The sequence below is a fragment of the Corapipo altera genome, unplaced genomic scaffold (assembly GCF_003945725.1).
Source record: "Corapipo altera isolate COAL_440 unplaced genomic scaffold, ASM394572v1 1, whole genome shotgun sequence".
Lineage (NCBI taxonomy): Eukaryota > Metazoa > Chordata > Aves > Passeriformes > Pipridae > Corapipo > Corapipo altera.
In genome coordinates, this window is record NW_020884873.1 from 11,494,665 (window position 1) to 11,522,642 (window position 27,978).

General features: G+C 38.4%; 1 protein-coding gene across 5 annotated transcripts in view; it reads right to left on the reverse strand.

The window, feature by feature from the left end:
* GNPTAB (N-acetylglucosamine-1-phosphate transferase subunits alpha and beta) overlaps positions 1-27,972 on the reverse strand; it is a 43,796-nt gene extending 15,824 nt beyond the window's left edge. For 2 of the 5 annotated variants that reach the window (XM_027664605.1, XM_027664614.1), the window contains exons 1-12: positions 27,828-27,972; positions 23,460-23,545; positions 17,707-17,826; positions 16,002-16,043; positions 15,050-15,255; positions 14,253-14,317; positions 13,939-14,073; positions 6,121-6,282; positions 4,258-4,437; positions 3,093-3,263; positions 1,264-1,387; positions 637-840 (exon numbers count right to left, since the gene is read on the reverse strand). In XM_027664605.1, coding sequence (XP_027520406.1) covers positions 637-840; positions 1,264-1,387; positions 3,093-3,263; positions 4,258-4,437; positions 6,121-6,282; positions 13,939-14,073; positions 14,253-14,317; positions 15,050-15,255; positions 16,002-16,043; positions 17,707-17,826; positions 23,460-23,545; positions 27,828-27,944 — 1,612 coding nt within the window. In that variant the 5' untranslated portion in view covers positions 27,945-27,972. Of the gene's footprint in view, positions 1-636; positions 841-1,263; positions 1,388-3,092; positions 3,264-4,257; positions 4,438-6,120; positions 6,283-13,938; positions 14,074-14,252; positions 14,318-14,997; positions 15,256-16,001; positions 16,044-17,706; positions 17,827-20,864; positions 21,077-23,459; positions 23,546-27,827 lie in introns of those variants that run through there. The other 3 variants (XM_027664622.1, XM_027664639.1, XM_027664631.1) reach the window with 3 other exon arrangements.
* Positions 27,973-27,978: the final 6 nt, after the last annotated feature.

Below are 27,978 nucleotides of genomic sequence, written 5' to 3' on the forward strand. Positions count from 1 at the left end.
CTGCCAACTCTCATATGAACAAAACCTCGCTGCCAGCAAGAGAATTGCCAGTAACACATTTGTCTGAGCTGAGATGCAGAGGAGCCTCTACTCTTCCAAAGAGGCCAAATTCTTCCCCGACTATACCAGACAGCACTTTTAATCACTTCATTTATTCCTTCTAGCCTTTCATAGCCAAATAAACTTCTGACAAGTGCACAGGTGACTGAGAGTAGCCTTTGACAGGAGCCCAGAGACAGACTTGAACTCACACTGTCAGCATCAGAGAGGTTCTTTAATTTTTTTAACTGCTATAGGCATCATCAATTCAACTGTCCTTATTCAGGTAAAGACACTTTGCATTACTGAAATGTCATTTCTCCACTTAAAATGTAAGTCTCTTGGGGCAGGCAGTTCAATGCTTGCTGCTCTCTAAGGTATCAAGCCTCCACCCACGCTTGGTCACTATTAAATAAAACAGTATATAATATTGATCCAGGTTTGGATTAGTGAGTACAAGAATCACCTGACTTCTTTTTCAGCTGCTACCAGCTACCAGGGCATCTTAGCACAATCTGAGAGTAATGTTGAACCAAAAAGGTCAGGCAACTCAAGAGAATCCCTACAGAAGGTTTATCAGTGATGCATTTTACATACCCTGGCCACAGTCACCAGCATCAAATCCACACGAGAGGACGTTGCAGGCCTGATCACAGAATTTGTCTGCCAGCCAGGAATTGGCACAGCCTTGGTTACAGTATGAAACACCACTTATTCCTGCACCAAACTGCCATGGTGGTCCATTCCCAATACCTCCAACTGCACCTCCACCAGCAACATAGCGACTACCCCCACTGTTACCTAGAGAAAAAGGAGAAAAAAACCTCCACCTGAAATAAGAACTTCAAATGACTGAAGAAAGGCACATTTTAAGCCACATTGTTAAATCTAGACTGAAGACTCAACAGTCATCAGTGAAATTAAAAAGGGGCCAAATAATATATAAAACTGTATATTTATTATACAATAATACCTAATAAATTTCAAACCCCTTCCTTCCAGCTAGTCAAATTTGGTACCTAAATAAGGATTTTCCTACACCCCGTCATTTTCCATAGAAATTTGTAGTTTGCAAGAAATAAGGTTTTCATCATTAAGTCAACTCTTTTATTATTATTAAAGGAGGCAAATTTTATAGTTACAGGAAAATGACAAATTACAGAATTATTCTTGTAAGGAAAAACAAACAGTTCACTTTTTCTAAATTTAACATTGCTGTCTTACCAATGCAATCACCTCCATCCCAATCACACGCTGAGTTATTACAGGCTTTATCACAGTAACCATCTTTAATCCATGAGCCAGGACATCCCTCAGCACAGTTTGGCACAGGCCAAGTCAAGTAAACCTGGAACAATATTACAGTCTGAGACAAGGACTGGCAAAACTGAAGTCAATTGAGCTTGTTTCTTGGAATATGGAGACTTAAAATAATGCCTCCCTGTGTGCTGTACCTTATGATTTCATAAAGCTTTACAAGCAGTATTTAAACCCTATCACATGTGAAATAAATGTCATCAGTTTCAAACAGAAGGAAGAACTGAAGAATTCCCAAGGCCACACAGCCAAGCAGAAATGGCCAGAAATAGAAAGCAGGACTTCCCAAATCTACTTCTGCAAACCACAGATCAACGAAAACTAGTATTTTCTAGTTTGCCAGATAGGAAGGGTGAACTTAACTCTGAAATAGCTCCGCAGTTCACTTGTTCTCCTGACTCAAAATGTTTCTTCATTACTAACAGTCATGAGATAAGCAGCACATGTTGAACACAATCCCTGAAGCATCTGACCCTGTGACTTAAATAATTCTAAGAATTGCCACGATAAAAAAAGGTGTGTAGGTGTGTATATTTTCAACTGGGGAGCCATTAAAAACCACACATATTTTCCTTGAGGCCTTATGGTTTCAAGATTTTAGCAGCACATTTCCTACTGAAACACATGCTGATCAGGTTATCACAAACAATGCTGCACCTACACTAGCTCCATCATAACTGGGATGAATAACTGAAGAACAATACAAATGCAGTAACAATATATTTTGCAGTTATATGCCTACATCTCCAGAGATTTAAAACAACTAAAAGCTTCCTAACATCCTCAAGTACTGAAACAGCTATTTTAGTGTAGCTTAAACTAACTTTGTGCAACCCTTCTGTGTTTGTGCACAAGTGTGCAGATCTGCCTGCATGAAATGTTTAATTCAATGGTCTCAGTGCCTTGTGTACTCACTGCTTTAATATAAATAATATATATAAATATTTACCTTTTCCCTCCATACTACTCTTGTAGATCAAGCTAATGGATGAAAACTCTCTTAGCAACCAGAGCCTTTTATGCATAACTACTGATAATGTTTCCTCAGCCTGCTCTCCTTGCTTAACTCCAGTTGTTGATAATAGGTTTGCTGAAAGACTAAATTACTTTGTGTTCATGAACATGGAACAATATCTACTTCAGTAAATAATTATATATATGATTATATACAGATTGAGCAAGATATTCCTGGTGTCTGGAACAGAGGTAATGGTAAATTTAAATACTAGACCAGTTTAAATGTCACCTGACCTTAGTGTTCCCACAGAAGAATTGATTCTGGTTTAAGTATTTCCCACAAACAAAAGGAATATTCAAAGGAGGGAAGACTGATAGCTGCCAAACACCACATCAGTCTTACCAGTGCTCTAATGGAATGTGGGAGAATTAGAGAAGAACACTGAAACTAAAGCATGAAGCCTGACAGAGGAACCATTATACCCCCTGAAACCTACCAGTGAATATGAAAAAAAGTAATTCTGCAACCTCTGCAACCCCAACATCAACACACCACACATACCATCACAGACAAGAGCCTTCCCCATTCTGCACTTTTGCTAACAGTTGTGTAGTTAAGAATAATGAACCTTTTGAGACAAAAGGGGGAGTGGAGAGCAGAGGGAAATAATCTTATATTTGCTCTCCCTTTTAAAGTACCATTTCTGTGATTTTTATTATATTAGCATAGAAAAGTTCTACATCTACTTCTGGTAAGATACCTTTTCATAATGCCTTACCTTTTGACCTTTAGAGTGACTGTAAAAATCATCAGGCCAAACATCCTTCCCAAACATAACATCATCATTGAGATAAATAAACTTCTGAGAAAGGCCACTGATACGATGAATATGACTTTCAATAGCTGGTGAACTGAAAGTAGGCAAGTGACTCACATTCTGAAATATTTCCTAAAACAAGAAAGTCACCAACAAAAAAAACAGTTTCAGAAGGTAAAAAAAAACAACACACCAGCCCCAAAACAACAACAATAAAAAAAAACCAACCCAAGCCATAAAAGGTCAGGCACACCAGATATTTGATACTTATCTACTAAAAAAAATTATAAAGAACAAAGAGACATGAAACAAGCAAAGACTTCAATATCTCATTTTTCCCCACACAAAACCATTTTTAAGTCTGCTGCTTCGTTACAAAGACACAACCTTTCACACACTCCTCTTTCATTGGGTACTGGATCAGGCCTGGTGTACACATTTATAATTCTCATGAAGTACAGGCTGCACAAAATTTCCAGCAAACTGAACCTCTTCCAGCACTCAAAGAATCAGGATTGTTCCATCTCTTTCAAGTAACTTCATAAGCAGACAGCAACAGAAGTTGAATTAGTATCTTATTACCACTTTGGTTGCTCAGAGCTCCTATTGCATGTCCAGATACCAAAATTACTCCCAAAATCATAATAAGCTACTAGAGTATTTTCGTTTAACTTATTCAGGAAGCTTGGATTTCTCTTTTTAAATAAGACTTTTAGAATGCATAGATACTTTTTTTTGTAGCCACTTTCTCAGTTCCAGTAATTGCAATCCATCCTGTCTCAACACAAGCTTATTAGGTTATTACTGGTTCTGAGAGAGTGTCTGTGGATTCAGATTACATTTTCTTCTCCCCAGGTTTTTTATAAATAGACTTTATAAGGAAATTAGACATGGGTATACATTAGCTGAAGCCTTAATATTTGGAAAAGTGGACTAAATAAAGGCTTGACATATATTGAGTTATCTGGTTAGCTAAAACACAAAACCATGGATGAGACAGGGAATTTATTGTTCCAAATAAATGCAGCCTTTAGCTGAAAGTGGACAACTGCATTTCAAAGCAAACACAGCATCATACTGGTATTTTTGTTTGGGGTTTTTTGATTGGCTTTTGTTTGGGTTTTACCTGATGTGTCACTATAGTTATCCGAGGATTATCCAGGTTAAGCCAGGAAGGAATCTGCCCATTGGTGACGATGAAAATATGCCGCACCCAAGGGGCATGCCTCTCTATTGAGCGTAAGGAGTATCTCAGCTCTTCATTATCTTCAAAACGGCTGGCAGAAATATCTTCATCTTGTTTGGACTATAAAAAGAAGAAATCCTTCCTTAGATTCTACACAGAACATTCAAGTTCTGATCCAGGTAAGGATAGTGTGCTTGAGCACACGGGTGCATAAGCACTTCAGGACTTAGCCATTCAAAAATAAAAAGTACATTGATCAATAACAGTTATTCTTATAAAGGATCATATTCTTCTGAATTATCAGGATGAACAATACAGTCTTCTGACATCATTAGCTGACCACCTGGTATCATTAGGATGTCTGCTGACCACACTGCAAGGTGACACTGCCTTGTGTGATACTTCTTATAGAAAGAAGTCCAATAAAAAAAAACCCTCCTGCATTTCAAATCAGTAACATTACCTTTCAGAAATCCAGTTCCAAGAGGCTGGGACCTTCCAAGTACATTGCATCATAAACTGTGTTTAAAGGTCACCTAATATAGGTATACTGGAAGTGTCATAACATAGCTCTGCAATTTTCCCCTGCTCTATTATTTTAAAGAATTTAAGCAGGAGAAAATAAACAAAACTTAGCCTAATACTCACTATCAAATACTTAAATGTTTCCATATGTTTCTATTAAAGAGAAATTTTTTCAATTAGAAACTCATTAGTTAAGTAACAAAATTAGGTCACATGGCACAGTAACACGTTTCTTTTCCCTTTCATAAGAACTTAATGACCTCTTCTAAAACCTACAATTAAGGCTGCTTAACAGGAACATTTCTAAAGTCCAAATGAAACAGGAAACTTAAAATATTTAACAATTACCATTTTCACTACAGATGCTAGACACAAAATAAGCCTTCTATTCTGATATGTGCAGTAACACAGCTTTCACATTATCAAAAGCTTAATACCTGAAAACATTTCAGCAACACCAGCAGCCATTGGCTAGGTATCCATTCCCAAAATAATGCATAATTTCAATATGGGGAAATATAAAGTTTGAGTTCAGGGTTGGTAAGAAGAGTTCCCCAAAAGCCCTGTTCACAGGATATAAAGACACTGCAAGCTTTTCTGGGTTGGGCACATTTACTTTACCCATGCTGCTTGACATTTACTGTAAAATTAAATTCCAGCAGGAGAAAAACCCCAAGATTTTAGAAAATCTTATCTTGGAATAGACACCTTGTTATTTCATTTCCTGTTTCTAAACAGACCATTCTTTCTGTATCAAAAACATTCAAAGTAAGCCTCCTTTCCTTACAGACATCTATCTGTATTTCAGGACTTCAACGTTTTCAGAAGAGAAGTAATTAGCATTTTCTCAGCATAAATGATGTTGCAAAGCAAAAAATTACTAAGAAACATATAGAGAATGAGATAATCATGTTTGCTAATAAAAGCCTTTATGTGCCCCACACAGGAAACCTGCTTATCTGCTAGTCAGTATCAGTTCAGCTTTTCAGGACTTGACTGCACACAACTTTATCAGAACATGTGCAGAGGGCAAAATTTTTCATTTAGTGGAGAACATGAAAATTTCAATTAAATGTCACACTGCTTGATTCTTCCCCCTTCTTGACTTGAGAATTGGACAGTGTTCTTCTGATGTTTCTCACAACCTCATAAGTACTTGATTCTTAATATTTCCAAGCTTCAGGAAGAAATCCCATGTTCCTTGTCATTGACTAGTTAACCTCTACTTGCAATTTTTAAATGCTGTAACCTTTATGTGCTGTAACAGAATTCACCTACCTGACTGACAGAGCTGAGGTCCCATAATAAATAAGCAGGATTAAGCATCAGTTCTTTCCCATCTATAGTCATGTTCTTCTTTGCTTGCTTGTTCAGTTCTTGGAAACCCTTAGGGTTATTCAGTTGCAAGAGAGCCACGCTGGCTTCTGAATAGAGCTGTAACTATACAAGCAGAGAAAACAATTTCTGGCAGGCAGCCCAGCAGCACTCTTTCTTTGCCAATTCCATATTTTTGTTGTATTTTTCTTACTAGTTACTAATGACTGCTAAGTACTGTTTTTAAAGAACTATAATCTTGTAAGAACACAAAAAGTAGTAGTAAAATGGGAAATGAAAAACATTTAAAGATACAGAACATTTCTAGATGCTTAATTTTCACTTTACAAAGAAAATTTCTCTTTACACAATGATCCAGTCAGCAGTAAAGCTGTTCATGTTATAAATATTTCTGGAACAAGTGAATACTAAGTCCCCATCCATTCTCTCCCACCCTAATAACAAAATTCATGTTTTATGAAAACTTTATTATATGACTGAAAGAATCACCCCTTTTTTTCCATCTCAATCAAGCAATGATCTTCCCAGAAAATTAAGGACACCAAGGTATCGTCGCTGTCAGACGCGTGAAATTTTCAGGATGGTTTACAGTTAGTTCAACCTACAGCTCCGAAACCTGAGATACAAAGGGCTCCAGAGCTAATCCATGTGGTTCTCCAAGTCCTTAATAATGGTTGCCAATATGCTGTTAAGGTCATTTCTTAGTTGTGGACTGTTTGATCTGTTTGCTGGTTTTATCTCTTGCCATCAGTAAGTCTGTATATCAGATTTCATAATGCACAGGATGAGAGGCTTGCACTACACACCCGCTCACCCTTTCTCTAGCAGCTAATAGAGGCTTACAAATGACAGGGCACCAAAGCATCTCCCTAGTATATGGCATAACCCAATAAAATGCTGAGTTTACCATATGAAGTAGCATTAGCAGATACCATCAAGCTAAAAGCAGAACTGCACTTTGATTTTCCAAGTGCATGCCTGATTGAGAATAAATGCAGTTAATCATTAACAATATTCATTTGAGCCTATGCTTAATTTTTGTTCCTTCAGGTAACATAAGACAAATAACCACAACTACCAGGTTTTCAGTTGCATAAGATCTGTAAATGTAATTCATAAGTTACCAAAATTTGAGTAATGTCAGGTTCAAAAAAAGCAAATCCATCAGTTTCTTTCATAATAACCTTAAGTGGCTTTATTTCTTTATTTTTTATTAAATGTGACCCTTTCTGGTCATTTTAAACCACCACTTGTCCCAGAGTTAGCAGCCCTTCCCTTAGTAAGACCAGCTGTTCCACTTGTGACATTTCAAAACTGTTGATGCTTTGACTCATATGCTATTTGAGATCTTTCAATCTGACTTATGAGGCCTGCCATTAGAAAAATCTGATAAATCTCAGACCTTCCAGGGAATCATCTGAACCTATGGGTGGAAAGGATGGCTTCAGTAGATAAATGGCTGAGGTATAGTTACGGACTGCAGCCAGCAACCTCCAAAAATATCGGGATCGAAATGCTACAGATTACAAAGCTGCCATCACTGGGTATGTGCTTTATTTAGGAATACAACAGCGTCACACAGTCCCCTAGAATCTGTTATTTAAAACATACATATAACAAACCAAAAATATTACCACTCTAAAGCTTTGAAAGCATTTGAGAACATTCAGTTTCTCTTTAACTTGTTCCCACCAAACTCAGCAAAATAAGTACCTGTACTACAAACTCCTAACTAGACTTATTACAAACACTTCCCCTTCCCCCCACAAATACAGCATATATGCTGTAGTTTTTTTTTAATTTGTAATAGTCCAAGCACAAACAAGAAGTAGTGGAAAAACACTCCACTGCTCAGCATGAGTTAACCTAAACACTAAAATATATAGATCAATGTGGTTTTTTTCCAGTAATACTTTTTTTAAGAAACCAGTCTTTTCCTAAGTAGACCTATAAATAAAGTTGGATTTCAATGAAGTCATCTGGTGACATAACTAACTAGATTCTAATAAATTGCAGGCTCTGATTTGAGCATTTTGTTGCTGGTATATTCAAAATGGAATTTTCTCCTGGAAGATTTTCTAATGTCTCACAGGTATTAACCTCCTCTCAGCAGGGATGCACACAATTGTCCATTTCCTTGGAATATTACCTTCTACAGAACATCTTCATTCTGCCAAAGCAGGTCAGCAGATCCAAAGGTATTGTAAAGATAGAACAGAAAAACCAGCAGGTAGATGGTCAGTGTAACCAGGTGAGGCTCTGCTAACACAAGTGGGCTGAAAACACACTATGCAGGCACATGCCCACACCACCACTGCACATTTCTATCACACACCTGAAAACGAGACAGGAAAACTGCATTTTCTCCATCAGGTAGCTTTAAATGCAGGTTCTCCTTTGGAGTCAGCATGTTTGGCATGCTTACTAGGAGACAGGCTAGACGAGCTCAGACATCCCATGTGGAAGTAAACACCTTCATTTCCATTTTCTCAAGGTAAGAGGCCTTGAGCACTTTTTTTCTGAGGTAGGGCTTAGGCTCTTAACCAGTCTTTAAGTTACGTTGCTTTATCTTCTTCATGATCAAAGTTGATTTTTAAAGAAATGAGATGCTCCTTTTTTCACACTGCAATATGGATATTGGGAAAATTCATAAGCCCACATAGCAAGGGAAGGGGGCCATGTGTTGTATTAAAGAGTTACAAACAGCTTAATGAATATGAAACACTAATGTCTTTACAAATGTCTCAAGTTCCCTTTATAACGTGATACAGTAGGAGACTCATCTCTAAGCCAAAACTAATGCAATGTCTTAAGTTTTTTTCCACCAAGCTTACTTACTCCATCTGTGTGATCATACAACACCAACTCCTAAAGCCACCTGCCTGCTCCAACAACACTGACAAGCTGCAGTAAGAATCCCAGACCCCTCATGCTCAAGGCAGTGTGGACAGCAAACACCCAGCATCACCGTGCCTGCAGGTTCCCAGGTGGATTTTCTTCCATTAGTAAAACAAGGTCACTAAGATAGCCCTTAGTTTCTAACATACCTTGTTCATATTTGTGTATATGTGTGTGCATATGGATTAAAGGAGATAATGTTTTGCAAAGAGGGAGATCTCAGTTGTCTTTGAGGCAACCAGGATATCAAATCTTGAAAGAAAATCACCTTTCTCCAAAAATTTTCACTTCTATATACAGTCTCAGTGAAAAATCGTTAGCATGACAGCCTCAAAAAACCAAAATCAAACAAATCAAATTCCCTTGCCCAGTCAATCCTTCCCTTGTCAGTCTTTACATCACGACTTAAAAATTAAGTCACAACTGTCTCTTTAAACTGAATAATAGTTTTCTGTAGAAATGTAGTTAAGGGGCGGGAAAGTGAAAACAAAATGTTCAGTTGTTCTTCATGTAGAGGTCCAACACAATGTCTTTTAAACAGCTCAGCAGCCATCAGCTGCACAACCAGAGTAAGATCTCCATCTAGTGGCTTGTTAATGCTTGGTTAAGAAAGCACAGACAATAAAAAGCAGCCAAATATAATTTTCAACCTCATCGGTCATAACACTCACAATGTAAAACAACAACTATGACCAACAGACACACTGCTGATTAACTTTCATTTGGAAATAAAATTCCATATCATTACATTACACCGTAGGCCATAAGTACAAAAATTCAGTAGACAATAACAGACACAATTCACCTTGGAAATGAAACCTTTATATCATAAATCTACACCTTTTAACCACTTCTAGTTGAGCTCAGCTGTTTTTCTCATATTTTTAAAAGAAACATCTGGCCCAGATGTCTGAACAATTTTTGGTCCTCTTTGGATTCAAAAGGGATTTGAATCAAACTAAAGCAATCCAACTAAAACAGCATTTTCGACACTCAACACAAGTTCACCGACAGCTACGCTCCTCCTACTCACCAACAGCTATATTCCTCCTTTTCTCACTTCTCTTCCCTTCTAATAGCAGCATTGCTTGAAGTGTTTTTCATCATTTCTTTACTTCCAGCATTGCACTAAGAAACAGCCACTAAAAGCATGCAGAAACCCATTAAGCATCAGAAGGCATCTATGAGACATAAGTCTAGCTTAAACTCAGGTGCAACTTTCTTCCTCTCCACCAGGCATCTCACACCACTTCAGAGAGCTTAGATTAACAGATATGATAACAACAGAGGAATTGCTTCAGATTTCAGTGAAAACTGTAAACAACCAACCTTTCTTCTACTTAACTGTAGCATTAACCTAGCATGTCTCTTTGGTAAGAAGAAAACCACAGTTGACTGTGTTTACCATAACTGCCTACCTATAATACCCACTGAAAGAATGGAGTCTGAGCTTGGATCTTAGCAAAGGCTTCTATAGAAACAACACACTTCATCCACGGTTCATGTGTAAAAATTTTATGCATGCAAATAAAACATTTCTTACATTTATATACATATATTTCATTTGAAGTATAACATACAAAAATTGCTGCTATCAAGAGTAGGGAACTGGTTGAGAAAGAACTCACTGCTATGACCACATGGGGTACAATAATCCCAAATTAATTGTTCTAAAGCATCCACCACCAGTAAAAGAAACACAGAAAGCAAGGATGACTGGAAAGAGAAACTGCAGAATGCTATGGATACCTGACAAAAGACTGTTTATACAGAGATATGCCTAGCCAAATTGCAGAAGAGAATTCTTAGGAACAGATAATGAGTTGATCACAATGGCACTGTTCCTGCAAAGATAAGAACACAGTAAGGAAAAGGGAACCAGCACAAATAGATGACACATGACTGATGACAAGGAAAAAAACCACAATCAAGACAGCATAGGGAAAAATCATGTAGAAACATGATAGGCATGGGATGCCACTTCCATAAAACCAGACAAGGAGATGGAAAAATAAACCTAAGACAACCCAGAGATACAGCCTTTATGTTCATCTGGATAGCAGTGAAAAAAACACAGAGAAACTATAGTATTTCTAAGATTTGCTGAAGAGCTAACCTGGTGATCAGCCTGGGCACACACAACAGATTAACCAGCTGCTTGGATACGAGTTGTGCAATTGAAACACAGGAAGAATTCATCTCTCATGTTTTCTGTTGGACTAATACTGCTAGAAGAGCCTACTGAAATGGAAAAAGCGATGATGAAAGCAATCAGCTGATCAAATGAAAAAAAATAATACTGTAATCAAAAAACTAAGGTCCAGGCAGAATTGTTCCACAAGTCTTAAGACCACACGAAAATAATAAAATCAGCAGCTCAAAGGTAATTAGGAGAAATCCAGGTATTTCATTCTTCAAAAGTGTCCATGGAAGATGAAGTGTCTCCATTCTAGCACATGGGCTAGCCTAAGGTCTCTCCTTGACACATTTACAGCAGAAATCCTGGAGACAATTATGAACTTCTCAATGCTGGAAGCAAAAAGTCCATACAGGAGTATTAAGGAAAAAAAACTACCAACACTGACTTTAACAATAGTCAGACAATGCAATTAGAGAAATAACTACAACGAATGAAGACAGAAATTATCTGCAGAGAGCTGGGAAACAAGGAAAAAAAAAACCAGAAAAAACCCACCCTCAACAGGAGGTATTAATATACTAAAAGTACTGTGTTTTAGCAGCAAAAATATTAGTACAAGCCATGACAACAGACATCATAGGAAAGAAGAGAAGGTGGTAAAATATCAAGGACAGAAAGACGCTGAAGGGTCCAAGAACAACACATGAAAAGTTACTCTGACAGAGGAACACCAAGTGTTAATGATACAAGACACCAGAAATAAAAAATAAAAAAGTGGGTACTATGGATAAAAACTGATTTAAGTCCAAATCAGTTTAGAAAAGAGCATAAAGCAACACCTGCTAAAGGACAGAAAATGAAATTCCAAATATTGTTTGCAGGGAGAACATTCTTCTCATAGGTTACTATGAGAGCCTATGTCTATGATGCTCAACCAGAGAACAAACATCGCCTGGGATGATGCTCCAATATATTCCCAGATGTGGCACAGACAGATTTCTTTCCCCCAAAATAATCTGTGAACTGAGAGAGGGAATATCATTTCATATATCAATTTGGTAATTAATGAGAACATTACAGAAGAGCTCCTCCTAGAAAATAACCCCATGTCAGGAAAACATAAGCTAATCATTTTTAAATTGAAACACAAAAAACACAACTAAGGAATGTCATGTTACTAGATTTCTTGAATGCTAAAAGCACAATTTTAGCAAATGTAAAGAGCTGATACAACGACATTCCGAACTCTTCAGCTACATTAAGTCAAATGTGTTAAAACTACCAGGGACCTGCAACTTAAGCTGTGGTGAGGAACTAGAATAGGCTTGAAACTCAAAGAGATGAGCCTGCGCTCAAATAAGATTCTTCAGATGGCTCAAAGTCAGGAAGGATTTAACTAGCAATGTTCCTCATGTAAACTTGAAATGAAGAACCTAGCAACTGAAGTACCAACTTCTGTTGGACAGTAATCACATTTCTCTACAGAAACACCATTTCTTTAAAGTGATTAAAAAAAAATACCCACAGCTTATGAAACAAGCAGAGACTAGCAGACTGGCCATATGAATATCCACTGTTGTTTAACCCTGTGACACTAGAGATGTAAACAAAGGTAAAAAAAATGCTATTCAAGCTTAAATGGCTGTTTAAAAGCTCTATTAAGCTGTTTTATGTAGGAAGACGAATGTGGGAATGTAGGAAGAGAGGTACCAATGTGTTTACTTTGCAAGGTTTCTACCATTAGCAAGACTAACACAGCCAGCTAACACAAGTTGAGACAAGAAAGAAGAAATTCAGCTTGCGTTATATTGGAGTGTGACCAGCCTAGGAAGGGGATTACACAAGACAATTTCTGCAATAGAATACACAAGTTGTTAGTCCAGCTTGCCAAAGAAAAGGAAAGGAACTTGTGCTCATTTGAGCACAAAGAACAAGCCATAAAGTAAATTAGCACATAGTACAGGTGAACATTAGATTAATGAAGACAAATTACCTACGGGTTGCTATCTCCTTTATCCCTGCTACCTCCTTCTCTTCCACAAACTCCTTGGCCTCAGTCCTTTTCACACCACGAATCACATCTCTCTTCAATACATAAACCAATGACTGTAACAAACCTCTTAAACTTTTACCTATCTGTTAAACCTGGTGTAACTCAAGAACAGGAGGTGCTAAATGTCAGTGGATGACAGTCGCACAAGTTGTGTGATCTGCTGCCTTGCATGTGGGTAAACTTGAAGTGCAATTTGCTCAAGACTCCACAGAGTACATGGCAGAGAGAAATGCAGTGTTCGGTGCTGTTACTATTACGAGAATTCCTCTAAAAGCAAAGAGGGAAGAAAAAAAGCTAAGTTAAACATGTAATGTTTAACATTACATGTTAAACAAATTGCTGTCACATTAAACAAGTCAGTGATCTAGAATCCTACAGCAAGACAGCAGCCTATAGCAAATGGTTGAGAGAAACTGATAAGGTCCTTTTAACCAGTTGCAAGCTAGCAAATCTAATGCCCAATAACTTGCAGTCACAGAATGAACAACTGTCTTTTAAAGGCAACTCTTTGAGACACTATTTGCTACTCTTCACTACTCAGAAAAGAGTCACACAAAAAAACCAGATTACTATCAGAAACATCCCAAATTTCCTCAGTGAGTGAGATCCCATATGTAAGCCATTCCAAAAGACCAAGACAAGTAAGGTACTGTTTTTTGCAGACCCTTACCAGTTTTACTTTAGAGGCCAAGCTCTCTGGTAGTTTTGTTCGTAGCTGATTTGTTTCTTTGAATGTAGCTGGAAATCCACTAAGGAAGGCCAAGTCTTGCATTAATACCAGACCTGGAACTTCTTTATCTGTAGTCTAAAAAGAAGAATACAGGGTACGAAGATCTTTTTACACTTACAATGAGGTTTGTTTTAAAAGTTTTCGCTATTTACTACACGCGAGTTATGGAAAAAGGATAGTCCAGAAACTTTCTAAAAATATACAGAATGTTTAACACATACAAAAGCTAATCAACAGATTTTAAAAGAACATACCAAGTAAGCCCTCCATACTATCTGTTTGCTGTTGTCTTTCATCATTCCAGAATGGGCAGCTTCAACTAGAATACATAAAATGTATTGTATCAATGTATTGTATAGAAAACATAAAATGTATCAAAAACTGAAAGTCATTTCTTTTTGATATTCTATTAATCAAGATATATTTTTGCAAAGTAAAAAGATTTCAATATTTATGGTGTGAAGAGTTATCTTTATAAGTCGTAAATAACTCTTGGTAGTAAAATAAACACCAGGGGTTGGGCTAGTGGGTGGTAGTGGTTGGGCATTACATATTAAACAAAATAGGAAGTTCATACCTGCCTTAAGACCCTGTTTATATATGCTTAACACATGAATAATTTTGTTTCACAGTATGCAATCCTTTGAGCAAGGACAGAACTTATTGCACAATATTTAAACTAGACTTCACAGCAATTAAGGGAGGACTTCTAAAACTATTCTTCCTCATTCTAAACCTCAGCCTTCTGAGATTATCAGTGCAAGACAGATACTCAGATATCAAACCTGTTTTGCAATAGTCTTTCAAAGCATGGAACTCTAATCATCTGTAATCAGTTGTCTGGGAGGTAAGCAAATGGTATCATTAATGTTATCATTTAGAGGAACAGATTGAGGACTAGAGACACGGAATGACTTGCTAAAGTCAAACAGAAAATTAGCTGCAGAGTCAGTAACTGGAGAAAAAAAACAAACCCAAAACTAATTCACAGCAGTTTACCAAAAAAGCTTCCTCTAGAAAACTGGATGGAATCAGACAAAGAGGTTCTTACCATCCTTAGGACTATCAAAAACAATTACTGTCACATTGGTAGAAGGATTTTTTGGTTTTGCTACAAAGAACATATTGTTAGCAGCTTGTAAAGCAGGATGAATGGACAGCAGGTCCTTCAGTGTGACGTTGATAGGCAGTGCAGGATCCAGGACAAGCATTGGCACTTTGATGCAGTGTGTCAGCAAACACTCCAGTTGCTTCTCGCTACAGCAAAATACCAAAGGTATATTTAACACTAGTAGAAAATTTAGGACAAAAATCAATGTCAGATGCAATCAGAGATGTTTTTGTAAAATCAGACCAATTGTTTGTAACGCTTGCTGTGGCAGGGGGACATTGCTGAAATCACGCTTATTTTGCTGCAGAAGGGGAATATTTGACTGTCAGTGTTTAGTTCATTGCCATAACTGTTTTTTCAGAAGTTTCCAAGATTTCAAAGTCTGCCCACACAGAAGCCCTTATAAAAATCTCTAAATAACAGAAGGACCAAGCCAAATGAATGGGACAGACCAGGCCCTGCCACTTCCTGGCGGCAGAGCCACAAGTGGCCCTGACCCTTCACAGGTAATCACTTGCAATGCCATGTATACAAATGGCAGGTGAAAGCAACATCAAAAAAACGTTCATGCTTTTGAATCATAAAGCTTCAGGTACACACACATTAAAAATTCATACTAGGAAGAGGGACTGTGCCTAAACAGTGACAAGGATATGCTTTTCAAACTCCAGAAATTGTTATAAGAAGGTCATTCACACAATGTCACAATACCTTTACTTTTATTCAACATATATATATATTATCATGCTGTCATCTTTTCTTGAGGTGACATAGGAAAGCATGCATAGACCACAGAAGACCAAACCACCACCCCAACCAGCATCTGCTTTCAGCTAACAATGAACAGATTATCGCTTATTCCAATTTATGCCCAAAGCCACAAAAAACTCACCTCTTCTTTGTTGGTTCTGTTGCGTTCTTTCCAAGGATTTCCCTATTACAAAGTTAAAACAACTACATTTAATAACATTGAGTTGATAGTAAGGAATTTAGTCTAATTTCAGATTGTTAATTGAGTCAGGGACACATTGCAAAAGCACTGATAACCCAGTTATAAAGCTGCCAAGGCCTTGCCATTGGCCTTGCCATGGCAAGCACAAGCTGACACAAGTGCCCTTCACTGCTCACCCTGGTGCAGTGTGGAGCTCATAAATTCATGGTTGTGCTGACAGCTGTGGCAGCAGGACTCTTTTTGCTAACAGGATTTTATGGGCTTATTATTAGATTACTTAACAAAACTGATATTGATATGAAAAACACTGGTAAGAAACCAGGATGAAGTGACCTGAAACTAGGTTGACTTGATTGTTATGCCTAACATAAATATTCTGATAAGGTCTATGGAAAGCTCTTTCTGCAATAGTGCTCACTGATTCCAAAGTACATGAAAAAAGTTACCTACAAGTGAGAGAACCAGGTGCCCCTGTAGATAGTGAATGTGACATCGATTTGAGTCTTACTCATAAGATTGATATCAACTTTCCAAATCAGTTGTGGAAGAAAACAATACGTGTTTTTCCCTTTCCAAAATGGGAATCACAGCATGAGGGATGACAAAGCTAAACCCACTAATATTAGCTATATGAACTGTTAAGGAAATATTAGCACAAATTTTGAAAGTTTTTCAGAGCAGAGACCATGCCTATGTTTAAGGTCAATGGATTTAAAGTTCTACTAATATTTTCATTGTTTAGGTAGCAAAGACAAATTCCAGAATTTCCCTTATGATCATACTATCAGTGGTACCTAAACTGCAAAATATAACATCGGTCAAAAATCAGATCAATACGCTTACTTGTGAATTTCTGATTATTCTGAATTAAACTATTACAACCCTTAAAATATGAAGTTGTTCTTCCATTCAGCATATTTTCTGCCCAAAACAGATCATGTGAACAAAGCTGATTAGTAAGAACCAAATCAATGGTTGCAAGACATATTCCAAGGTGTCTGCAGCAGCCTGTGTTTGAAGGCTTAGATCAGTAATTATGAAGAACTGTATGTCACCATCTACAACACCAAATGCAGTAACCCAGGTCTTTGTTCCTTAATTAAAGCACAACTCATACCATTATAACATGAATAAATTATTTTCCTATTTATCAGTTTCAGTGTTTGGAGACAAAAATTCTACCTTAAAAAAAAAAAGCCTTTAAGAAACATATGCTTAGCATTTTATTAAGCCCATTATAAAAAGAAATACAGGGGCAGAGGATAGGGGGTGAGAAAAGGGGGATGAAGAGAGGTTACACATTTGAGATATAGTTTTATTATTATTATTGTTTACAAATTGAGTTAGAGAAATCAATACAAAATTACATATACAACGCACAGTTCTTTGGATGGCATTTTAGAAATTCATGACAGAACAGCCCTAATTATTATGCTTTATATCTAAACAGTTTTCTTATTACACAGTACTTCACAGCTAAAAGTAGAACTGAAATAAGGCTTTGAGAATAATCAAATGAAGAAGTAAGAAAATGTGCTTTGAATTTTCATGTTGAGTAACATAGGAAAAAATAACAACAAAGGGAACTAGTACTACATTAGATTGCTGCTGTTGGTTAAAGGGAAAAAATACATAAGATCATTACCTCATTATTTTCTGTTCTTCCTCCATCTGTTCCCTGACCTGTTGCAATTCTTTGATCAGTTCAACATCTGTGCCGTTCACCCAGGTGTAGACCACGTCAATTGGCATGGGTAAACACAGTCTACATAATTCAAAGGAAAGCTACATGAGCTGTTTAATATTACATTACAAGTGTTCCTGGCATCCTACAATAGCAATTTCTGTCTAACAACAGAAATACTTGGTGTCTGGGATGCAAACAAGACAAAGCAAAAAGCCTCTCTTTAGCTATATATATCATGTCTTAATTATACACAATCCTTTGACAAAACAGCAGACATAAACCAAAAAGGACACCAACTGGTTATAAGGGTTCAGTAACTAAAGAAAATCTTAGCTTTATGCTCTAAATTTCACCTACAGAAACCTATAACCCAATTCCTTCAAACCCATCAAATATTTTACAAGTCAGCACCAGCATCCAGGCACATTCTTAATTCACCAACTACGTTAGATTGGACAGCATGAAGCATAATGACTTAAATCATACTTGTTGTTATTTAATTGCACAGAGCCAATAAGATCTCAGCAGGACCAGGTCTCTATCCTAGGAATGTCTCTTAGTTATCATTAACAGGGTGTTTCATAAACCAACAACTTAATTTGGGTACAAGAATTCAGACTCCAGACACAGCAGACAAATTAGTTCTTGACACAACTGAATATCCTGGAACTGTTTCTGGAGAGTTACAGATTCCCTAACATACCCAAGGCAGAAGAAAGGGGTTTGGGTATCTTTTTTCTATTTTTTTATGATAGTCTCCTCTCCAAGGCCCACTGCTTTGTGCCAGCAGGTACTCCAGGCTGCTGCCATAGATGAACCTCTCAGTCCCAGAAAGCAGGAGGCTGCTCCAATTATTATTTTCAAAAGTTCCAGTGTCAAGCTATTTAATATCTTCCTAAACTGTAGATGGCCTAGCAAACACTGAACACTTCTTTAATGCTGAGATCCATGGGGTCATGCAGTGATGTTTTCCAGAGGTGTTCCCTCTCCACCCACTGTGTCCTTCAAATCGAGACAGAGCTTACAAGCAATATTTCACCCCCATTCCCCAGCACAGCACACCAAGCAGACAGCTTCTACCCAGCTTCATTTTCTACTGGCTCAGATTCAGTAACTGAAGCACAAAATTTGGTAAAAGGTCAGCCAGTAGCTGGTCACAGCACAATAGACAGGAACATTTCGTCCTCGATTTGCCACTGTTCCAAACTGAGCTATGACACTTAAAGAATAATGATGGGTCATTCTGGGACAGTTTGAACATCTAAGCAACAGCACTGCCTTCCCCAGCAGCACCACCCAGAAAGTCTCTCTCACCTCTGACCTGTAACAGTGTGCAGAAGGCTACCCTCTCAACTGGCAAGAAAAAAAAAAAAGCCTATTTACTGAATACAAATACCCCTCTAATCAGTTGTTTCACTTCTTTCCCCAGAAACGACTAACTTCTTGTCCATTAATAAGGCATGTTTTGAACTAAAAAGTTCTCCACAGGAGTAGAAATTCAGTGGCAGTAGTTCTTCCAGCTTTTCTACATTTGTGATCAGTTAAATTATTGGTTTGACAGTCACTGGAATGCTACAGCTAGGAAAGGAGTGTTTCAGGTGGAAGCACCTGACTCAAGTCAGCAGATTTCAAAAATGCCCAACCCTCAGTCTTCTGGGTAAACTGCAGAGTTTATTAATATAGGTTTCACTGAAGAATATAGTGTCCAAAATAAAAGCCTGAACTCCAAGTCTTTCAATGGTATGAGACAATTCTGACTTCTGTGAAGCCTCTCTCCAATTTATAATTTGTTATAAGCGTGTCTATGCAACAGCACATATAACTACATAATTTGCTATGCTATTGTCACATACAGTCAAACGCTAATAAATTCCAGAGGAAAGGCATTCTTGATCAGATGCAGGTATCCCAACTCTGAATTAACTGTGGCATGGCAAGCTCATTATTCATTACCAGTGGCATTAGAGATAGAGCAGTAAAATACAAGTGAACTGTTTGCAGATCCACTAGTCCAACTGCTTCAAATTTACCCAAATAAATTTTCTTAATGCATTTTTACAGCATGTATTGTTTCAGAAAGTTTATCAAACATAATAATAAAAAACATACATTGCAAAATTCAATTTATTGCTTCCAATTAGGCTAAGTAACACTATCAAGACTTCACCTTTTTGGGTTTTGTCAAAGCTTTCTGGATGGTTTCATGCCTTCTTAAAGAGTATTGAGAGTTTATATTTTGACAGGTATGTAGCGGAATTTTGATTTAAAATGAAAAGGAACAGGAGAGCCACTTCAGTAGTATGGTTCTCAAACACTATTTTAACATGTAGAGTCTTTTGCAAACTTTTGAAGGTCAGAAAAGATCAAAAACTTTCTCCCTCAAATCCTGTAGCTGTGTTTCTCCCTCATGTGGATTTATACATTTGGTTTTAATCACAAACACCAATCTGGCAAACAGGTTAAGCCCAATATGAGCCGAGTCAATTTACTAAATACAACTACCCTTCCAATCAGCTATTTAACCTTTTTGAGGTGACTAGCTTCTGGTTCATCAATAGATGCAAATCAAGGCACTCTTTGATTCAAGTGGGAATTATCTTAACACCTTTCTAGAGAAAATCATCAGTTTTTCCATTTGCTACTGATTGTAATATCAGCAAACATGGACTTTGGAAACTTCCTTGGAGACCCCCAGACAATTAATTGAGTTAAGGCTTGTTGTGGATAGTCTTTTACATTTCTCTCTTTCAAAAACGTACCCATTTCTTACTTGCAAATCTAAAAACATCAACAGGATCCTGCTTGAAGACAGAGCCAGAGCCACCAGCTCCCCCAGATGGGACAGGACACACTTGCTGGGAAATATTTTCCATACCCATGATGTGTTTACACACGAGAACCATGCTTACAGCCAAGATTGCAGCTAGAAGACAAGCCTCATTGTCCCAACACCCACTGCTGCTGAAGGATTACAGCAGGTTCTGGATCTCCTCCAAGCTACCATATGGTCCTTGCTGAGCCTCACTATGAACAAGGTAAGTCTAAGCTCCTCACTGTAAACCTCCCAGCCCTCCTGCCTGTTACAGCTCTGTAACTATGCACCAACAGCAACTCACCTGTTCCGTTGGTATTCCTGCTCCCTAATTTGTGCATCTTTTCCTCTCTCCAGCCTCACTCAGCTCAACAATTAATGGCTGGCCAACCACTGAGAGCTCTCACTTGCTGTACCATACTGAAATCAGTCTGTACATTTTAAAAGCTGAGGATTTTTCCTTCACATTTTCTTTCCGTACATATTTTGGAGTTTTAAATATGACTTGGTCACGTCCTGGAACAGCAAAGTTACACTTCAGCATTTACTAAAATACAGGATTTGCATGTAGACTAGTAAAATACAGTTCTCATCCAAGACACTCGTGCACACAACTCCATTATTTAGTTTCCTTCTCTCCCTTTTTGTTTTCATATCAAACCTAAGTCTTCGAAAATGGTTTTGGATGAGGTGACTGGGTAAAAAGCCTTGGAATTTCTACTCCACTGTCTCAAGCTGTGTGAGAGCCTGGCAACGTAAGTAATAAGTTTAGCAGCTGATGTGACTACCTGGAAAGCGCAGCAGTTGAGATGCCAAGGGTGTGCAACAGGAGGGAAAAGCAAACCAAAACAATGGCTAAACTTCAGGGCAAAAGAAGAAATTTTCCTTGGTCTGGCAGAGAAGAGCATTCAACAGGTGTTAGTAATGATGCTCTCAACATCTCTCTTTTTATGTGACAAGATTTTTGAGTTTATAATCGTAAGGAGCTTGCCCACACACACAAATCTGTCTACATTTTAAAGTGAGGTTCTCTACAAAAGTTTATAACACAACAGTTACACACAAATAGAGATGTTTACCTGCAAAACTCCTAGAAAATAATGCTATTTAAATTCAGTTGATGATCCATTAATATTTCCTAAAGGCCATGCAGCTTTTACTTCGTGCGAAGCAGTGGATCTGCTTTACTTCCCAACCAACAATCTTCCTGTTATCCAATTCTGAATAATTTTCCCTAACGCTAAAATAAGAACTGATTAAAATCAATGGATAAGGTAGATTCAAAACTGGAAGTCCACAGTCCCCAGTTTATGCATAGCCCTACATGCTGCATCGATACCAGTCTTAAAAACTTCACCAAACCACCATGATACAAATGCATACTGCAGCACAGGGTCCACTACTGCATTTGTGCAGTTGCATAATAAAAATAAAGTGAACCCCTGACAAGGGATGTCTAAAAGTTAACAGATGCATAAAAGTATGTATCCACAAAGGGTTTTTTGTTGGTATTAATTTTTTCAGGAAGTTGGTATCTGCACACAAATATCCCAAAAGACTTCTGTGTCACGCCTGATATATGAGTATTAAAGGCATATGGGTGAACTGAAATAACATAAGCACCCATCAAGAAAACTTAAAGCTTTTGCTCAGGCAGCTGATAGCTCCTTCCTAGACACTGGATGATTTGCTCACAATCCACAGAAGTGAAGAGTAGCAAAGGAGTGCTTTACACAACCCAAATGAAGTAAGGAAACACAGTGCAGAAATGGGAACTGACTATACCTCCACTGCAACAGTAGGATTTGTGATTTTGTTTTCGACAAAGTCCACTATTTTATAAAAGTACTGCAGTTTAATTATCACAAAGTTAGGTATTTTAGTCCTGACAGGAACAAACTGCCATGTTTTCACTTCAGTACCACTGAAACATGTAAATATGCAGTTAATCATCCATAACGAGCTGTATCACTCTGCTTTCATCTGTCATCCTTTGGAAAAAGGAGAGAGGGGTACGAGGTGAGATTATAAAAGTGTATAGTACTCAATGACACCACACAATGTACTTTTACAGAGTTATCTCACATGAACTAAAGCGTGACAAATTGATCTGATGATTTCTACTGTCCCGTGACTCAACAAACCTCAAGGCAGATTAAAGCATCTGCTCTCAGGGTTGGGTTTTTCTCCCAGTCAAGTGTATCAATGTTAAGAGTCAGATATCTCCTTAGTAGCTTTCTTCCACCTACCACTTCACAGTCCACTGACTTCCTGAGCAACAGACCCCAGGCTATTCAGACACAAATGATGAAGCCACAGGAAGTCGTGTAGCAGTTAACACAACTGAAACAAATGACCCTTATGACTTGGTTTCCAACTTGCTGAGAGAGACTTTTCCCATGCACTCAGCTTTTAAAAGCTTCTTACTAGCTTTGTGACTTCTCTACTAAATAACGTTCCTCACGAGACGCCACAGAAAACTTAACGTAAATGAAAAATAACTTTTCAGAACACTTTAAGTTGGAATTTTAAGCACACGGGAACAGTACTTATATTTTCCTGTCTTAATATAGAAAACATGTCATGTCCTCCCTTTATTGTTAGCATTGTCACCATTTTGATGTTTCATTAGAGACTGGATGATTAAAATGCATTTAAAGCATAAACTCCATTATATGACTACAGCTTCCAAATGCCAAACATCTTCCAAAATAGGAGATTATGCACTGACTATGCACTAATTTTAAACCATTAACTTTAAAATTTGCTGTGGATTTAGAGCCCATACATTAAGGTCCCACTCAACAGTATGTTACTTTGTCTCAAATATTTTACTTAAGTGTTTAAAAATTTATTGAACAGTAAAATGTCCAATATGTCAAATGCAGGTAAAGCTCACCGATTCTGAAATGATTTGCCAGCAACGTTGTCTCTGTATGAATCAAACATAACATGATACTGGTCTCTACTCCACTCCAAGACAACCTGCAAAGAAAAAAAAAAACAAAACCACAAAACAACTTAATGTCACCACCTTCTAAAGTTAGACACTAATTTCTCCTTTTGAAATGTTTAACCACTATGAATTTAATTTGAATTGATCTATGCATTAATGTACAACTGACCAGACCATAATCCTAAATAAATTGTTACACTGAGTCAGTAATCAGACTCAGAACTGAAGAACCCACTTAATTTAAACAAATTTTGTTTTGCTCTGCATGAAAGGATTTCATGATTTACTAACATGTTTTAAACTACTATTTATTTAGGTTACCTCCCCGTTGTCTCTAAAAATTCAGGAATATTTTCCCAAAACTGAGACCTAAATCAAATATATTTCAATGCAAGTAGAAAACCCCTAACACACACACAGACCTGTATAGTTTTGCTCATCTTCCTTTCTATTCTCATAAAGGACATACTGAAGTATACACACCTCTGAAACCTGAGCATCTCAAACAAACAGCCAGGGCAGGGCACATCAAATTATGTGAATTCACCCAGCTACAGACTTAAAACACAACAGCTCTTTCCAACAGAGGTAAAGCCTTACATTGCATCCCAGCTAACCCAACAGCACAGTATTTCTGCAGGCTGCAGCCTCTCCTCCATCCCCTGGCACTCCTGCCATCCCCCTTTAGCTTGACACGAGTTTGCCTGACCCCACAGTGAGCCAAGTCATGGCTAAATCAACAGAAAGATGAACCTCCAAAAACTGGAGCGCTTGATCTTCCTCTGCTTGGTTGTTGGAGCAGATGACAAATGGTGGTGACAAACACACAGCTTTTAAAGTGAAAGTCCAACCTTAAAAACTATATAAGTGTCTTGTGCTGTTTTAGAGAAGAAAGCACAGTGACTAATTTTACTGGGGTAAGTACATATTTGTATATAGTGGAGGGTAAACAAAAACAAAACCCCAAACAAACAAACAAACCCCCCAAAACAACACAAAAAAACAAACCTACAAAGGATAATAGTTATTTACACCACTCTTCTTAGATATAAATTTTACTAATGCTTATTTCTTGTATTATAGGAACTATGAAACATACTATTTCTCTAGGGTAGGGTTCAAAGCCATAACATAAACCTTCCTCCCTTTTCTGAGGATACACACCTCTTTACCCTGATTGACAGTAAAGCAAATTAAAGCCTTCTAGAGAGTAGAGAAGCTCCGTCATGTGCCTGGGTGACAAGTGCACACGCAATTCCTGCCAGAGCTGCAAACAGTCTCTGTAACCAAGACCACATCAGTACACTTCCATTCTCCTCACACAAAGCACATATATTTCCCAGGAAGGCATACAAATCTCCTCCCTTAAATACCAAGGTCGAGAATTGTCTTAAAAACATACTATTACACTTGTTTTATGCACGAGTCATTACGTCCTTCTGCCAAATACCTGGTTTAACACAGCACACACTGAAAGATCATATCCGTGTGGAAACTTTTGCTACTACTGACAGTGATGAATTGGCACACACTGATCTGCTTCTAGAAGAAATACAGAAGTATTTGAGTAAAACTGTAATATATTATATGAATAATATGGCTCTCCAGAAGAAAAAAATTAACATTCAAGCCTTTGCCTTTGGCATTTGTGCAATTGTAACTACAACCAGAAAGGACAGAAGACAGATCTCTTAGAAACACATTACAAAGTTAAGCTCTTCCTACCTGATACATTTTTTTTCCCTGCAACAGTTTCCTCCTGACATGTTATTTGTCTTGAAACAATGCCTGGATGCTGCCTTAATTTTAAATACTGATATTATAAAACCACAAGGGGAACACTAAAAAACAAAGTGAAAGACACTGCCTATTAGGAAATACTGTATCAGATACGTGATAACAGTGGCTCAGGCATGTTCTGGTTATAAAACTTTTTACAAAGCTGATCAACCATTAGAAGGATGGCCAAGAATAGTTTTTATAACTAAACTGTCCTAAAACTTAAAGCACATCTTACAACCAAATTACAGCATTGGCTTAGACCTGGCTACCCTGTATGTTTTTGCAGAAATATTTCTGAATCAAGTTCTTCCTTGAAAGGAAGTTCATTTTCAGCTTCTGGCTGCGAAGACATCATTACAAATTATTTGCCCTAACCATCCATCTTTACTTCACCAATATTACTGATATTAGCATGAATCTAAGAAATCAGATCTAATATTGCCTACTATGACAAAAAGCTGGCTCTGGGAGTGGGGGAAAAAGCAGAACTGAAGATGCTGCTCAGACACCAGAGTCTGATAAGCAGTGCCTCACGCTGCTTTTTATTGCTTGAGTTCACCACAGATGGCTAAAAAATGGTTGAGCTGTTAATTTCTACTTGGTTTCATTTTCCAAACAGTTTTATATTTTTTATTAGCTGCTGCCTTACAGACTGTACCGGAGAAGTGTTTTCCATTCCCACTACAATTGTCAGAAGATGTGAACAGTGTTCGTTCCCACAAGCCTAATCTCCCTTAAATTGCTAAACTACCACTGTTTACCAATATACAAAGGCAAAAAGCAAAATGCATTCAAACATATCTTACCAGGCTAATTTACCATCATTGGGATGGGGGGGGGGGGGGGGGCAGGGAAGAGAGTTTTATATATTCCTATATGGCCATTCTATAAAGGGTGAAGGTTTTGTTGGTATTTTAGCTTGGTTTTGGTTGGTTGGTTTTAAACATTGCTAGTCACTTTCCTTTTTTCTTAACATATAATTTGGAAAATTTACATGAATTTACCAGTTCTTTTGCTCACTGTCTAAACAGTATCTAAGCTTTCCAAATAGCTTTAAAAGGGTTGCAAGCATCAAAGTAAAAGTTAGTAAGAAAATAATTCTGAGCAGTGATTTCAATTGATTCTCACCAACATCAACAAAAACTTGGACAACTACTGAAGTATTTTTAAAAACCTTCAAAGTTCTATGGTATCCTAAAGTTGGGTTTAAGTCCCCGTTCTGAAGAAATGCAAAACTATGCTCAGTTTCACAGCACCAACAAGTCTATACAAATCTAAGTTGATAATCATGTACAAACAGGTGCCTAAGAGTACTACATAATTACTTAATTTGCTGATGGCTTTGAAGTGCCCCGGGAACTTGTGAACCCTGCAAGAAAGCAGAGATGAAGTACTGTATGCAAAGAAGATGTACTGATAAAAAAAAATAAAGTTTTGATTGTGGCACACTCAAGAGTTTCAGATAATACTCTTTATGGCTCTTCTTTTTTCCCCTCTCTACCTGAAAGAGCCCATCAAAATACAACAGAGAATAAAAGAAGAAGGAGAGAAAAAAAGAAAAAATAAGAGAGAACAACTTAGGAATCAGAAATTCCAGTCTATTTGCATTTAACACTGCCATCCTTTTAGACTGACAAAAATACTTGAATTCCCTGAAACCTTACTATATTCTCAAACACTGCATTGAAATAGGAATGGGTTCTTTCCTCTCCACATTCTTTCACTGATAACTTCCCAAAGACATAGAGCAACACAAAACGAAGCTTTAAAATCTACATCTGTATAAAATCATATATAGAAAAAGGGTAAGTTACATTGCATCATTTACAAAAGAACGCGGGCAAACTGAGTAACAAGTAGCGAGCAAAGTAAGGTAGACCCATATGAGCCGCAGGCAGCTTGGAGGGAGGATACATTTAACCACTTAAACTGCGGAAGGGGGAAAGATTCTGTCACTCCCAGTCGCCATGTGAAGGTTACATCCAGCACAGGCTTTACGAGACTCAAAAACACAGCACTAATAAATCACTTGATAAGGGAAGCGGAAAAAATTGCACAAGACCAGCCAAGAGCAGCTGGTTTGTGTCACCTCTGCTCCGCCGGGGCCCACCGAACCTGTCAGACCCCACCTAACAACCCCTTGGGGCACCCACCGGGAGAGCGGCCCCGCCGGCCAACAGGTGGGAACACGGCGGCCCGGGGAGCGGGAGCTGCCGCGGGGCTGCGCTCCCTCCGGGATGCAGGATGGAGCCATCCCCTGCCCGCGGCCGGCGCCGCCCGCACAGCGCGAACAGCGCCCGGCGGGCGGGGCGCGGGACTGTCACCGCACGGGCCACGGGGTGCCTGCCGGGGGACCCCGCTGCTCACAGACACCACCACCGCCCGGCTCCCCAGAGGAAAAACAGCCCCGAACCGAGCGTCCCCGCTCCCCCCGGGCCGTGCAGCCGCGGGGCTGCGCCTCCCCCGCCGGCACCGCTCGGCTCCGCACGGAGGGACGGAGGGGAAGCGGGGCAGCCACGCCGTACTGACCTCCCCGAACTGCAGGGCGGAGACGATCATGAGGACGAGCCCGCCGAGGCAGAGGCAGGGCCCATACCTGTGCGACAGGCAGGTATAGGTCTGGCGCTGCAGGAGCTTTAGCAGCATGGCCCGCCGGCGGCCGCCACCCCGCACGGCCCGG